General features: G+C 42.5%; 1 protein-coding gene across 3 annotated transcripts in view; it reads right to left on the bottom strand.

Moving 5' to 3' along the window:
* The window catches only part of LOC100126928 (uncharacterized), a 33320-nt gene extending 18340 nt beyond the window's left edge, over positions 1 to 14980 (bottom strand). The window contains exons 1-17 of one of the 3 annotated variants that reach the window (NM_001367427.1): positions 14727 to 14932; positions 13200 to 13578; positions 12368 to 12430; positions 12195 to 12290; positions 11998 to 12090; positions 11513 to 11703; positions 11194 to 11431; positions 10027 to 10122; positions 6756 to 6836; positions 6163 to 6621; positions 5756 to 6039; positions 5596 to 5683; positions 5306 to 5509; positions 5013 to 5132; positions 2093 to 2259; positions 457 to 598; positions 80 to 229 (exon numbers count right to left, since the gene is read on the bottom strand). In NM_001367427.1, coding sequence (NP_001354356.1) covers positions 80 to 229; positions 457 to 598; positions 2093 to 2259; positions 5013 to 5132; positions 5306 to 5509; positions 5596 to 5683; positions 5756 to 6039; positions 6163 to 6621; positions 6756 to 6836; positions 10027 to 10122; positions 11194 to 11431; positions 11513 to 11703; positions 11998 to 12090; positions 12195 to 12290; positions 12368 to 12430; positions 13200 to 13511 — 2784 coding nt within the window. In that variant the 5' untranslated portion in view covers positions 13512 to 13578; positions 14727 to 14932. Of the gene's footprint in view, positions 1 to 79; positions 230 to 456; positions 599 to 2092; positions 2260 to 5012; positions 5133 to 5305; positions 5510 to 5595; positions 5684 to 5755; positions 6040 to 6162; positions 6622 to 6755; positions 6837 to 10026; positions 10123 to 11193; positions 11432 to 11512; positions 11704 to 11997; positions 12091 to 12194; positions 12291 to 12367; positions 12431 to 13199; positions 13579 to 14726 lie in introns of all 3 variants that reach the window. The other 2 variants (XM_035967340.1, XM_035967473.1) reach the window with 2 other exon arrangements.
* Between the last annotated feature and the right edge of the window lie 889 nt (positions 14981 to 15869).

The raw sequence follows: 15869 nt of genomic DNA on the forward strand, positions 1-15869 counted from the left end.
TACTAGTAATAAACATCAAGGTAATTTCATTAACTGGGTGATTAAGCAATCAAAACAGTAGGGATCCACAGCTCCTTACACAATAATATTCCATCAGATTATTCTGCAATGGAGATCCAGTTAACGCAATTCTTCTTTGTGTTCTTACTTGTTTCAGAGCCTGTGTAATGTCAGCCCTTCTATTTTTTATCATATGCGCTTCATCACATACAAGAATATCTGGCCCACACTGACAGTACAATGAACTATGTCAAAAACCCACAGCTAACATGTACCAAAGTTAGGAGAAAGCATATGCCATGTCCACATGCCCACATTACCATGAAAAGATAATACTATTGAAACATCAGTACATATAATACTATTGAAACCTCAGTACATAGTCACAAGAAATTATCTAATGAGATTACTATAAGAGATTGAAACAATATCAATAGCAGGGACATAGAACGTCACCTGCAAAGCATAAGTAATTTCGTTTGCAGAATTTTTGTCCTTCACATGCTTTCCAAGGGATAAATTTCTAAATGATGAATAACCAATGAGAAGCACTCCACCCTTCACTCGCCATTTAGTTAGTAAATCTGGCCTTTTCACCCTGCAAAGAAAAGATCAGATGGAGCATTTCATCCTAGTCCTAGTAGGTACAGATTTACTATAGGGAAACAATACTCCATGTAATTAAAGGAAAAAATACCAAGACACCATAAGTAAATAATTCAACCATGCAATGCAATGAAAAAAACATCCCTAAACAATGCAACATAGAGAAGGCCAATAAACCAATGAGGTGAAAGTAAGGCTTGCCCCATAATCAAGCAGATATTTGTTGAAACATTTGATCTAGTGAGATTGTTAGAGGGGATCACACTAAAAAATAAGAAACTGTAACAAAAAGGACAATAGAGTAAAAGGACAATTAAGCGAACTTTGGAAGCTTTCATCTTTGAGTAGTGCTGACCCCAGATTCGAGAAAAACAATCAGAATGACCTAGATTCTGGGAATGCCACTATTGAATTCATGCATCAAAGGAACCAAATGTGTGCATTATGTATATAATTTATAATATATATGTAGCTCCAACATTAAGTTTCCAATGTACCAATAAGTGTTAAAACACATGGGCCTAATCAAGGAATTTGAAATAACTAGAATATAAGCCATTTTGTCAGGTAAAACTACAGCAGGATGCCTGCGACCATTACAGCATTGAAGCGTCTTTCATAGAATGTTTGTAGTTGAGTTGCAACCTCCCATCCCGACCCACCTGTAGCTGTTTTGACAATGTGTTGTTTAGGACTTGCAGTGTTTTATCTTCTTTCCTAACTCTGTAAACCTTTCATAAACATATGTACCACATATGCACATATGTTGTCTTGGGGAAGGTGCAGGAAATTCTTTAAAATTTGGCTTCTTAAGGAAAATACATGGAAAAAGGAAAATTAATAGGCTAGTAGTTAAAGTTTCATCTAGCAGACCGCACCATCTCCAATTCAAGTATTCAACATACACTTATAAAGATGGATTTTGAATATATGTGCATATATTCACAAGGAATCTGTTATGGTCGCTAGATCGGTGAGGGATTGGAGAGAGGTATCGATGGGTAGGAACGTCGGCCGGGGGCCTCTGCCCACGGCCGAGCAAGAGGAGTGTTTCTCCCTTCTAATTCTTGCCTACTTTATTTCTCATCCATTGATTACATAAATAGGCCAGTTGGCCGCCCCTATCTAGCTAAAGATCCTTATCTCCTTAAAACTCTCCTAAAAACTCTCGACAACTACTAACTGATAACCTTCCTAGATAACCTCAACTAATCTCCTAGATAATCTCAACTAATCTTCTAATCTTATCTCTAACTATCCTTATCTAATCCCCCTTGGAGGGCCCATGGCTGCTGCTGCCGCAGCCCCTCCGTGGGCCTCCTTAGGCCCTGACAGAATCTACCCTATTTTTCGCATCCAGAATGAACATCTTGTAGTTATATATGCAATATATTGGCACATAAAGGCTCTCGCATCTTTAGGTGAGAAAAAAATACTAGTTGTATGTATTCACAATAATGTAACAAAACAAGAAATTTATCTGCACCTTGCAACATCTTCCAACATAAAAACGCGAAGAGGCTTCAGCTCTGCTGGACGCCACTTGCTAAACTCTTTCCTCCAGTTATGAAGAACATTGACAGGGGTGACAACAAGTGCTGTGCGCAATCCCAATTGAGCACATCTCATAACAGTGTAGAGGAATGTAATAACCTGCAAGGTGCGAAAGAACAAACATAAGAGGGTAACTCCCATTATGTCATGTAATGTAATGGAACATTATAACTGCATAAGTACAAAAATTAAAGAGTTAAATGCATGAGCGGCCCATAACTTGTCAAGGGATGTCACTTAGGTTCACAAACTTTGAAAATGCATTTCTAGGTCCTTGAACTTGTTAGATGTATTGTGTGCGTACTGATATATTGTGTCTTTGTCCCTGTGTTGAACCTAGGCCCACCTACCACTATTAATACATCGGTTAACCTTGGTTTAGGGTTAGGGTTTCACTTCTATCATGGTATCAACCATGTTTCTTTCCTGAGAAAATTCTTCTTTCCGCTTCCACTTTTATCCCCATCTGGCTCATGCTTGGCGGCATACTCTTTGCAGGACCTTCGGCCTCAGGAGATCAACCCCATCCCACGATGGTGCTCACGGCTGGCACGCGGCCCATCTCCACCGCCTGGAATCAAGGATCGTCAACGTTGTCCACCTCCGTCCCCTCCATGTTGCCTCGACTCAACTTGCTGCTTCCGCCAGGCCGCCGCGCCTCCTCTAGTCGCGGCTCCCTGCCATGTCGTCTCACCTCCGTCAGGCAGCCGCGACGCCTCCTGGTTCACCGCCTCCTCATCACCCTCCCTGGGTTGTGCTCCCGCTGGGTCACCGCCCCCTCTTGTCGTCGCCTCTCCTTCAGACGACCGCCTTCGACCACCACCACCCCTTCCTCACTCGTCTGGGCCGACATCTTCCTGACCGACACCCCTGGCCGCCACTCTTCTCTCAGGCGATTGCCCGACTCCTCTGGCCGCTCTCAGTAGGGCCGCCCTTTCTCTCACCACTCACTCGATCGTTTGCATGGCGGCTCCCCTACGCTCGCCACCCTCCATGTCGCGGCTCAGACCGCCCACGCCCTCTGTGCCTGCGGCCTCCCCTCCCCCGACCTCCTCTTCCCCGACAGCAACAGCGACGCACCTCTTCCCTTCTCAGCGGCCAGCACCACGTCCACCACCGGCGGCCCCACGTTCCTCAGCAGCAGCGCAGCTCCCCTCCACGACGGCACGACCCTCTCTCTCTCCTGGTCGTCGTTGCTCACTATGGTCCACGCCTTGGCCATGCGCGCACCTCCTGACACTGCCCCTCCTCTACATGACGCGTCGCACGCCGCTGACTACCCTCTGCACGGCGCACCTGCGCACACTTCCGTCGCGCCCTTGACGCCCCTCCTTCACTCAGACATGGTTCACGTGCCTCCCTACCGTGTCTTTGTCTCCCTTGACGACGGCCTGCGTCAACGGGGCACATTCGTGGCATTTGATCGAGTCATGAACCCAGTCCTCAGTGACTGCGTTGAGCTCTACCCTCAGGAGGGCCGCCACATTACCGGGTCGTTTTTGTACCCCAGCACCACGATTGTCTCCATGACGATCAAGACCTTGTCTTCTTTGGTTCTTCCCCACCATGATTGTCGCCAGCATGTTCACTTCCGGCCTAGCACCCCTTCCAGTGACTCTATGGGGGTGCCCCCGATGACTCTCTCATCCTTCCCCATATCATCGCCACCCCCTCCTCCGACCGACTGGGTTATCGACTCCGACGCCTCGTTACTCACCACTCCCAACCCCAGAATTGTCTCTTTACCCCATCCCATAACCCCACTTCTCCTTCCTCCATCATTGTCGATAATGGATCAACTCTCTGCCTATCACCTTAAAACCCTAAAACCCTGGTTGCCCCTAGCATACCAATAACATCCTAGTTGCCCCTAACATCCTGGTCCTTTGTACCTCAATAACATCCTGGTTGCCCCTAACATCATCCAGAACCTTCTCCTGTCGCTTCACTACTAATAATCGTTGTTCTATGAAGTTCGATCCCTGGGGGCTCACTATCCGAGATCTTACCACTCGTGTTGTGCTTGCTCGATGCGGCAACTTCAGCCCCCTCTACCCCATTCACTTCCCCACTCCACCTTCCTCAGTTCATGTTGTCCAACCATACGTCGTTGCCACCACTGCGTCTACCTCCACATGGCACTGTCGTCTTGGCCACCCCGAACACGACGTCCTCTCCAGACTCTTGGCCATCCCTTGCCCCTGTGGCACCACCACCCCACTTTGCCATGCCTGTCAGCTTGGACGCACACTCGCTTACCCTTTTCCTCTTTACTATCACGCGCTACTCGCCCCTTCGACCTCATCCACTGTGACCTTTGGACATCCCCCCTTCCCAGCATCTCCAGTATGAGGTACTATCTCGCCATTCTGGATGACTTCTCTCACTATTTGTGGACCTTTCCCCTCTGTTGTAAGTCTAACACCTCCCACCTTTCTCACTTCTTCGCGTGAGTGTCGACTCAATTCGGTCGTACCATCCAAGCTCTTCAGTGCGACAATGAAAGGGAGTTTGATAACTCTACGTCTTACACCTTTCTCTCCCACGGCGTGCATTTAACTCAAAATTGAATGTCAGCCCAAAAATGTATTTACAAAGTTTGTGGACCTAAGTGACATCTCTTAACAAGGGCCCACGATGCATTTAACTCAAAATTGATGTCAGCCCAACAATAACTTCATCACAAATATAAGAATACATGTACAAAAATTGAAGTTTCTGGCATGCATGATCTAGTTCCAGCACATAATTGATTGTCATGGGTACAATAGGTGCAGCATACAATGAACGAATAACTCTTGAAGAAAATGTAAATATATATCCAAGCTATAAGCCAACAGCCCAACACAGACCTGAAAAGTTTTCCCAAGGCCCATGTTATGCGCCAAAATGCACCCAAGACCTTTATCCCTGGATTTGACCTTTTTAACAGATTGAATAACATTTTCCCACATAAACCTTATTCCTTCAACCTGTGATATCATAAACTCCAGTCAGACTCAGATATGGGTTCTCTGTACTGATATTAATTGCTGTTGCAAGAGTAACAGCATAGCCTTTGCAAACAGTTAAATCCCCACATTAAGTCAGCATGTGTTCAGGATTAATTATGAACATGAATAAGAGAGATCTTAACCAGGCAGACCTGATGAGGCTTCAGTTTAGAAGACATGCTGCTTGGAATCCTAACAGGTTCCTCATCCTCCTCCCTGGCAAGGTTGACTACATGTCCATCCCCAGCATCCTGTAAACAGATTTCCAGTGGAGTTTCAAAGGGATTTCCAACATTCTTGCTCCTTAACTTGGTGGCAGATTGCTCTTGCATTGACTTCAAATGGTCTTGCCTTGCCTACAAAATAATGTAACAGCCTAGATAAGACAGCTTCAAACAACACTATACATCAAATAAAGACACAAGACTGAAAGATCACAAACCTTCTCCATTGCAATTTTACGCTTTGTTTCTTCACCAAGTTCTGTATCATCCATAATTCTTCTAATACTCTTCTTCATTTTTTGCTTGCTGATAACATGTTCAAGGAATGACCAGGAGCTAACTTTGGCATGCTAAATGAATTAGGGGAAAAGATCATACCTAACAGGACCATTATTCTCTGATCCAGAAAGCTCTGCATTGCTAGTCTCTGAATCGGAAGATTCCACACCACTGAGGGCCTTGTCACATTCAGAAATTAAGAGCTCTAGTTGACTGGGTACACAGCAGCAACACTGCCAACCAGTGGCTTTAGCTTCTGATAAGCATTCTTCACCTAAATTCCTTGACAAGCAATTTGTACAGAAAAGAAGCTTACAAGAACTACAACTTTGAATCAGTTCACTTTGTGCACACCAAGTGCAATAACTACCAGATACAGGATCCTGCCCAAATGTGAACAGCATCAAGAAATTATTAATGCCCAGTTCATGACATCAATAGTCAGACCTAATCTTGTATAAAGTTCAAATGTATCTACTATTATACTTAAGGAGGTAAGCATTCACCTCAAGGCGATTCTTCTCTATCACAAGAAATCTGCATGATCCACAAACAACAACATCCAAGACAGGGTGGCGATGCACATCAGAGGCATTCAGCATTTCAGAGCAAATAGTACATTTGAAAGTTTTATGCAAACTTTTATTAGGGAGCTTAGGGCTTGGGAAGAGATCAAGATCAATGATATCAACCACTTTTTCAAATTCTGTTGAACTACCTTCACCATCCTTTTGTAAAGCTTGTTTGCTATCTATCTGCATATCATCATCGCTTTCAACTATCACAGTTTTCAATCTCTTCTCATTATCATCATCTTCACATGTATGCTTCAATATCTCAATAGAAACTTTGTTTTCATCAGTTTTGAGTTTTTTAGATGAAGGACAGTCACTTTTAGCACCTAAAACGCCATTTTCTGGTAGAGGAGGCTTCTCGTCACATGATGAGACCAAACCAAAGTTCTCCTGGAAACAGGAAAGGCTGGATTAAATGAAAGCAATTCACCCAATAAATCAAAGACCAATCAATAATGCATATTTATAACAAATTTAGTTGACAAAAAAACAGAGTTTGAAACCATTTAACTTTAAGTAATTACCTTACACCAGTCTCTCATCCTTTTTCCTTTCAAACGGCGCTGCAGGCACTTCATTATTTTTGCGTCATCCTCTTCCCTTACCTATATTAAGGGTAGAATTTAGTTTACGATTAAAGGAACTGCACAAAGGAATCCCCTATCAAGAAAAGCTTATCTTTTGCTACTAGGAAGTATGAACCCAACAGCTAAACAGAAGCAGTGAGTTATTGGTGGTAAATTGACGAATGGATAGAAGGTTTTGAATGATATGTGGGCGACGAGAACATTATGAAGATGAAAGGGACCGGGAAGGACCGAATCACATACAAAGGTGACCTAGAGAATGTTCCTGTTACCCACAATGATAGATGAAGAATGACACGAGAGAGAGGGGTGAGAAGAAGTATACCAGCGTCTGGAGCGGTGTGGTAGGAAGCACTAAAATCAGCAACCCAGTCAACGAAGGCAGGGGGCCAGGGTCATTATACTGAAGGAGTTGGCCAGAGACTGCGATCCCATCCACCAGACCACGGGTTCCAGGACGGAACGAGTGGAGGCAAGGGAAGTAGTGGTGCGGTGGATGAGGTGCCAGAGGAGCGGGGGAAAGGGGCCGGAAGGATAACTCGGGTTGGGCAGCGTCAATTGAGCAGGCTAGGGCCAAGGTGGGTGTGGAGGTCCACCCGGGGATAGTCCGGGCCACATGGAGATGTGGCCGGTCCACGGGTTGTAGGGAGAGGGCGAAGGAGTGTCGCCCTGGCCACGCCCACACACGAGGCCACCCTTCCGCTAACGGCGACCACCACCCCCTGACCCCGCACTCCACTTGGGACTGCACAGAGAGTCGAACGCCGAAGGGGTAGACGAGTGCAACAACGAGCCCCCCAGGGCAAAAGTGAAGGAGGTCGGGCATGAGGGCGGACCCCAAGAGGGGCTGTAGAGAGCAGTAACGACGTCGGAGCAAGGTGGCGGCCCCTTTGTGAGCTCTTCAAGGATGGGGTTATTCCAGACCTTGTGGAAGAGCGGGAATAAGACCTAACGAGTAATCTAGGTGCAGAGGTAATCGTAGCGCTCGTTGAGGCCGCGGGGAACATTGAGGACAAGCGTGGTTGGAGATAGGCTCCACGAGATCACATAGGGTGGCTGCCATGTCTTTCATCTGGCAGCAACACTAGGGGTGCATTTGGTTCAGCTTTTTGAACCTGCTTCTGCTTTGAAAAGCAGAAGCTGAACCAAAGGGGTTTAGCTTTTCTGCAGCTGCTTTGAAAAAGCAGCTTTTCTGTAGTACAAATTTGAAAGCAGTCTGGACCCTGCTTTTGTTGTTTATCCAAGTTTGTTATATTAATAAACAGATGTGACAAATAGAAACTAAAATATGTTTTAAAGTTATTAAGTGTTATAATAAATGAAATAAAAAATAATAAAAATAGAATTATAAAATTAATGTATTTATAAAAATATCAGGAACACAAATATAAAATTGATTTTTAAATTAGATATATTGATTAAGAGATAGTTGGACAAAGTACATATAAATAATATAAATTTGATTATAGTGAACAACTCACAGCAGATTGAACCAAACGACTTTCAGCTTTTTTCTCACAGTAGCTTTTCACAGCTGAACCAAACGCACCCTAGGTGACGGAGAGGTCCCCTAGACGAAGGTCCGAAAAGCGACGTTGAGGTGGAGGGCACAAGCCTTACGATTGCTAAGGAATTGCACCTCGATGGCAACCCAGGCCTGACGGGCAGTGCCACCACGATCATAAATGACGTATGTAGCTCGAGTGGTCGTCCTGAAGATCTAGGAGAGGACCATACTATCCATCTACCACCAAGATGAGATAGTGAGGGACTGAGGGACACCGCGTCGGTGAGAACGTGCTCGTCCAAGGCATGGCGTTGCAGCGTAAGGAGGACAAGGTCGCACCAGTGAACATAGGTGGAAGTCGCGTCGAGGAGGATGGGGACTAGAGAGCGGATGTTCAAACACCCATCATCTTGGCATGAAGGTTGGTGACAACGGCGACCTCGTACATCAAGGGAGGGTCCACGACAGGGGGCAGGGGGAGGCTCGAGGCAAGGAGAGCCAAGCAGATGGCGCTCAGCCTTGGCAAGCTAGCTAGGCAGCTGGCAAGGGCATCTGTTGCAGTGTGTTCGGGTTCCCAAGGGAAGACAACAACATGTTCACGCTCCCAAGCATCAACCACAGTTGTCGTAGCAGTTGTGAGGGTCACGGCCAAGGTGGAGCAAGCTACCGCAACATCGGTGCGAGGAGAACAGCCGGTGGAGGTGCGAAGAGTGGAGAGGGCCCAAGGATGGCACCCGACACGGGGCAACAAGAGACAGGCCAAGGCCAGCCAGGCCCAAGCCAAGAGCCGCCACGCCATGGCCCTGGCCAACGGCACCCAGGCCAAGGTGAGCTAGACCAGGGCGGCCATGGCGGTGCCTGTGGCAGGCAAGGAGGGCAGCGACCCGCGCTACGCAGAGAGGGTGGTGGCCCCGCGTCGGCCACGGCGATGAAAGAAGAGTGGGCGTGACAGCGGCTAGAGACGCCCAACGAAAAGAGAGGCGAGGGGGAAAGAGGACGTGGAGACTCGTCGGCCATGGCGCCCGCGTAGTCGACTAGGAGGTTGGGCGCGCCGGTGGCCTGCAGACCACGAGGCGGTTGCGCTAGGGAGGGGAGGGGAGGGAAGGAGAAAGAGGCTGACTTTGATACCATGCTGAGGAGTAGAAAACCCCTAGCCTCTAGAGAATTAGAGTTACATGGGTTGGGCTCAAGGCCCATAACACTTAGAAGGAATACAATAGTCTAACACTGCGTCATATAAAACAAGGGTGGTTTAAGGAGAAGAGGTTATTTGCTCTGATTCTGAGGGTCAAGGAGTCCAAACAAGATAGCTTGTTTTGAATAGACGAATGTATAAGTGCAGTGTTAACAAATCTTGCATCTCCTTTCTACAGTATTCATTAAGGCCTGATATATGATTCGAATTGGGACTATAAATAGCATGTTGGCGCCACTGCAATGTGGCAAAAATCTTAGACATGGCTGCCAACGGTACAAAAAGCGATGTATGAAACAAAGAAACTGTTAGACTACAACCTATGATACTGAGGCATTCATATACTGGGAATCAACAATAATGTGAGAATAAAAGATAGATATAACACATACCCAAGCTCTAAAGCAGAAACAAAAGGTGCACGTGCTGCAATTAAGCATAGGATCACAAGACAAAAATATGTTTGCAGTTTTAACTAAAGCCGAGCTAAAGTAGTCTCAGCTGACCTTTCTGTATTTCCTTCTCTGTTCCTCAGAAAGCTCTACTTCATCTACACCTTTTATATCATCAAAAACACCATCAACTTCAGATATCTCCTCTACCTACAGAATCATAGCAATATAATACTCCCTCTGTACCAAATTATAGTTCGTTTTAGGGCAAATACACATTCATTCAATAAGCTATGAATGTAGTTTGTTTATATGTCTATATTCATTATCATTAATTTTAACGTGGGCAGAAAAAAGGAAGGCTAAAAACAACTATATTTTGGGACGGAGGGAGTAACAAAGATTTAGAAGGAAGAATCATGGACGGACAGCAGATTAAAAAAAATCTTACAATGCCAGTTATCTAAGAGTATAACATGAATAAAGATGTACTCCCTCCATTGCAAATTATAAGATGGTTTGTCTTTTCTAGATACATCTTGTTGTGTACCTAGATATAGTGTATATCTAAGTGCATAGCAAAAACAACGGATCTAGAAAATCCAAAATGTCTTATAATTTGGAATGGAGGGAGTAACTGAAAAGCATTCTCTATTTATTTGTTCAATACACTTCAACTTCCACGGTAGTGACTATTGACAAGTACTTGTCTTTCTAAAAAATGTAAAAATACAGCTCTCATTATCTACTAACACAGTACATGGTACTGCAATAAATAACAAATACTTCCAAATTCAGCATGGTTTATCTTGCAGTAACATTATTTTTAACAAAATACACTTGATGTGCACACCATTGTGAAGAGATGAAAAGCAGGACTGTACAAAGATTTCGGTGACATTCTTTTAAAAGATGCAAGATTGAAATACTAAAACTGGCCAATTCAACCATGGTCGATCACCTAGGCATTATGCACATGAGAGTTGACAATACAATAGACAGTCACATCTCATTACAAAAATAAAGTTATTGTGCATTATCCTAGTCTTGTCCAATACCTTTGTCCTAACATTGCAGGAAGACAACATTTCAACACAGGGTGGGGTTAGGATTCTCCCCTCTGTTATTCTTCAAAGATAACATACAAAAGTAAATTAAAAACATGTTTCTAAAATTAAGAGAAGAGGGTAGGATAAGATTACAAGAATTCCATGAATGAGACTAATAAATAGTCTAATTGTTGTATCACAGATATGAGAAAGTAATGGGTTGAAGTGGCACCTCATCAACTCCAGGAAACTGGAGACCTAATGCGGCTGCTTCCTGGGGGGTACTTGCAAGATAAACTGATGCCCAGTTACTGCTACCAAATGTATTCTCAGCACTCTCCTTAGATTTAATAAGTTCATTGAAAGAGCTCCAACTTTTCTCATGACACTTAACAGAATCATCATCCCCAACAGGAACTTTCCCAGCAAGAAAACCACTAGCACCTTCCTCCAGCAACCTCCCATGTTTTCTGATTGAAGAAGGTAAGGGCATAAAGCAAAGCTGCATCTCATACGATATACACACCAAAAAAATGTAGCCCCAACATTACCTCCGTACAGGTCTGCAAGACTGGAGGTATTCATCGGCCTTTTTAATGGATTGGGTAGCTTCTTCAGGCACTTGAGAACCAGCCCAATGTGTCCTGCTCTTCCATGCTTCAGTTTGACAAACATTTGGAACTTGACTTTCAATTGTCTTATAGAGTCTGGGAAGTTCAATTCCAGCAGCATCAAGTTGTTCCTGCATCATATAAAAAATACAAATTTATCTTCAGCCATGCAAAGCGACCATTTTCTTTGTGCTTAGCAAAGCAAAGCAAGTCCCCCAAAAGAATTATACAAAGAACTCCAAAGATACCAGAAATGTAAGTGACATTATCCATAAAAAAGAAAGACAGGTTGATTTAGTTCAGCACTAGATTTCCATATGCATTTATATAGCAAAGAATTTAGGAAATCGATCTGAGACAACACGTGCAAATGGCAGTTAGTAAATGTAACATGGACACACAAAAATTACAAGGGAAAACATTACCAGAAGAATAGAACTACGGATCTCTAGATCATCAAGTTCATTTTCCCATTGCATCTGGAATTGCTCCATCTCAGTTGACACAGCTGATTCTAACTATTTAAATTAAAGCAATATATCAGTGCACACTGCACAGAGAGAGAAACAATTGAGAATTACAATTTACAGATTACGAAATAAATATGAACACGTTTGAAAACCTCATCCCCTTGAAGCCTCTCAGATAACTCCAATCTTACTTCAGTTTCAATTTTGTCCAGTGACTCTTTTTCAAGTGACTCTTGTGCTTGAGCTGCCTAAAAGTTGCCACAAACACGATCAGTCAAATGAGAAAAAAAAATGTGCATAAAATATAAAAGATTATATAGGTTACTTTGCTCTCGACTTCAAGGAATTCAACAACCAATTCTTCAACTTCTTCCTCAGTCAGAGGTACCTGTTAGACAGTCAAATTTGAAAAAAAAAAAGATTTGTCAAATACTATTTTACCTTGAAATAGAAAGTACTAAATTTCTGCCCATCAAGATTTTAAACTGCTAAGAAAAAACTACAATGTAATTGATATTGAGAAAAAACCACCAGATTGGTTAAGTGTATATCCTCCACAGGAAGCATGATGTATATTTATATCGGCAGAAACTGCCAACAAGTTGGAGTCTACCTTAGTTACAATAGTAGTAACCAATCAGGATTCTACATCTAGTCCTGTCCGACTACAATCTATAATTAGAATACATCTCTATCTGTACAGAACAAGGCATGCAGGCCTAAATAATTAATCCTTCTATATTCTAATGGATATTTAAGTGTGAATAACACAAAAAGGTACTCCATCCCAAATTATAGGTCGTTTTGGCTTTTCTAGGTACACATAGATTTTGCTAGGCATCTAGATATATGGTATGTCTAGATACGGAACAAAAACTATGTGCACAGAAAAGCCAAAACAACATATAATTTAGAACAAATGGAGCATCAATGATATAGAGCAGCATTTCAATCAAAAATGAAATAAATAAAGATGGCCATCAATAAGAGTTCCCAAAATTCCAAACCAAGTTGTCATATTTTCTCTATGGGTGTTTACGGTACATAATAATATTGTTACTTTCAATGAAAATATATGATTTATTAATACCAACAGGACTGCACAAAACTTAAGTAGGCCACAATAGATATCAAAATAGTTTATAGGATTCACACACCTCAGTGCCTTCCTCAGATGCTGAAGCTTGTTCATTATCTGATTCTCGAACAAAGAACTCGTATGAATTGGCCTCTGAATCATCATCAGTAGTGGATGTTTCTTCATTCACATTGTTGTCCACTGTTGTGCGTGGAGGCTCCTTATGCTCCTTCAAGGAACTCTCTCTTATGCTAGTTTCCACACCAATTTTATTTTCATCACTTTGAGAGTCAATGATTATTATATCTACCCGCTGTCCGTTTGGTTGAGCAGATTCCATCTTTGCCAAGTTTTCATCAGACAATATCCCATCCTTATCCATACTATTCATCTAGTACTATATCATTTACTCTACAGAAATATATATGGTTCCAACTTTGCATACATTGACTATTTTACTGCAAAACAAAATAAAATAGAAAAACAAAAACGAGAATAAGCAAAAAAAAAGAATGCAGATTTGTGCAGGTACCAGAACAATAAAAGAACAGTGAAAATTGATAATATAAATAAACACAACTCACAACTGCCGGTTTCACTTTAGTGTTGAATGAGACTGAAACAGGGCCCTGTTTACTGCCGGATTTAAAATACTGAAACACATACATGTTACCTAGACCAATTAAATCATATTCCCATTTGGTCAACTTCAATACAGATATAAAAGCAACCTAGAAATATTGGCCTAAACTGCGTATCAGCAGTAGTGCGTATTGAGTAAATGCCATGCCTTCATGAAATGATTGTGTCTATCTATACCCACGACATTAGCATAATCCTAAAGAATAATGATAGGATTCCATTAACAAGTTCATAAGATGACATGGTAGCAGTAAGTTATAGGGGGTGTTTGGGACTGCTCCAGATTCTAGCTCCAATGTAGTGTTGTAGTTTATAATATAAATTTAAATAGTTTTAAAAGGTATTTTAATCTAAATAACAGTCAAAATGGCTTATCAAAATTTTCTCTAAAGGATCACAACTTTAGCTCCATGATTTTCTGGAGCATCTATTGACCTGCTTCACTAACTCCACCGAATTTTCTGGAGCTGGAACCGTCCCAAACAGGACCATAGTACAGTGGTGCAAGTTTAGTGATAGTTTTTATATTCTAGCCAGTCAAACTCGTAAATGTTTGGCTACTACTAATTGTGCAGCATTAATCCACACGTGCAGAGCAAAAATTGTCATTACTGCAGGTCCATGTTTTTTTCTTATTTTTTCACACGTACAGAGCAGATACATAAGTTTGAACTTTGAACCCAACATGCTAATGCTACCATCTCCCCGGTCGAAAGTCTGATTGACACAGTAGGAACAACATAGCAGGACTGAAGAAATGGTTTTTCGTCGACGCATTGCCTGCCCACCAGGGCGGACCTAGTAAAGCGACATGGATGATGGATGTGCACGTGTACACCCGATAATTTTGCAAAAAAAAAGTGAGGTTATTAGGCATCGAATAGCCAAATAGCTTTAAGTTAGGGTTTGGATGCTCGGTTTCGCACAGCAGAAAGTGAAGCGAAGATGTGGGAATACCGAATACCTGGTGATGCTCGCGGCCAAACAAGAGACCAGTCAAGGCCTCGGAACCTGCGTAGGGCGGCGGCGATAGCACAAGTTCGTCGTGGTCTCGTGGATGAGGGGCGGGGAGTGAGGAACAGCGCGCGCGGCAAACTCACTGAAGGGAAAAGTGCTCTCGACGCTTCAACTTTCCCACGATCGATTACCCCTCGGTTTGCACGGTTCCACACCGTCGCCGTGCGTCAGGGACGTGGGTCCTTTTCTTCTATATGGACCGCGGAAAAAAATATACTTCCTCCGATTTTTATATTTAACAGGGTAAAATTATACTAGCTAGCGTCAAATAAAAAATGAAGCTAATATAATTTTAATATGAATTCAAACCACATACAACAATGCTCCCATATTTCACCTCATTGGCGAAAAGAAGACGAATAACCTCACATCGTTGCCGTGCGTTAGGGACGTGGGTCCTTTTCTTCTATATGGACCGCGGAAAAAAATATACTTCCTCTGGTTTTTATATTTGACAGTGTAAAATTATATTAGCTAGCGTCAAATAAAAAATGAAGCTAGTATAATTTTAACATGAATTCAAACCACATACAACAATGCTCCCATATTTCACCTCATTGGCGAAAAGAAGACGAATAATCACGGGAGCTAAAAAGAGGCAGCTTTTCTTTTCAACTCCTTACTTTATTGGCCTAGCCAAAATATGAAGTTTAATATTTAATATATATTGGCCATATATCTACTTTGATTTTAATTTTTGTAGGGAAGGATCTATTTTGATTTTAAGTTTATTTTTTGTAGAGATAAGTTATCACGCTGACTTGTCTCGCTATAATACCATCAAATATGGTTGGTGGACTAGTATACATTAGATATAACCAACAGCGGATCCATGAATAAATTAAAGAAGGAGCCATTAAGATAAGATTAATTTTTTAGCTAAACTAAGTAAGATAAATACTCCCTCCAGTTTCCTATTAGTTGTCATTTTGGATAAGGTTCAAGTCAAACTTATAAAATTTTGACTACAAATAACTATTTTGTTATTTAGTTTTGAAACCTGATATTTATATACACCAGTTTGTCATAAAAAATACTTTTATAGAAGTATAAATGTATTAAAAGTCCATTTGTATTTTAATAAAAATAT

This window comes from Zea mays, chromosome 1 (genome assembly GCF_902167145.1).
Source record: "Zea mays cultivar B73 chromosome 1, Zm-B73-REFERENCE-NAM-5.0, whole genome shotgun sequence".
Taxonomy (NCBI): domain Eukaryota; kingdom Viridiplantae; phylum Streptophyta; class Magnoliopsida; order Poales; family Poaceae; genus Zea; species Zea mays.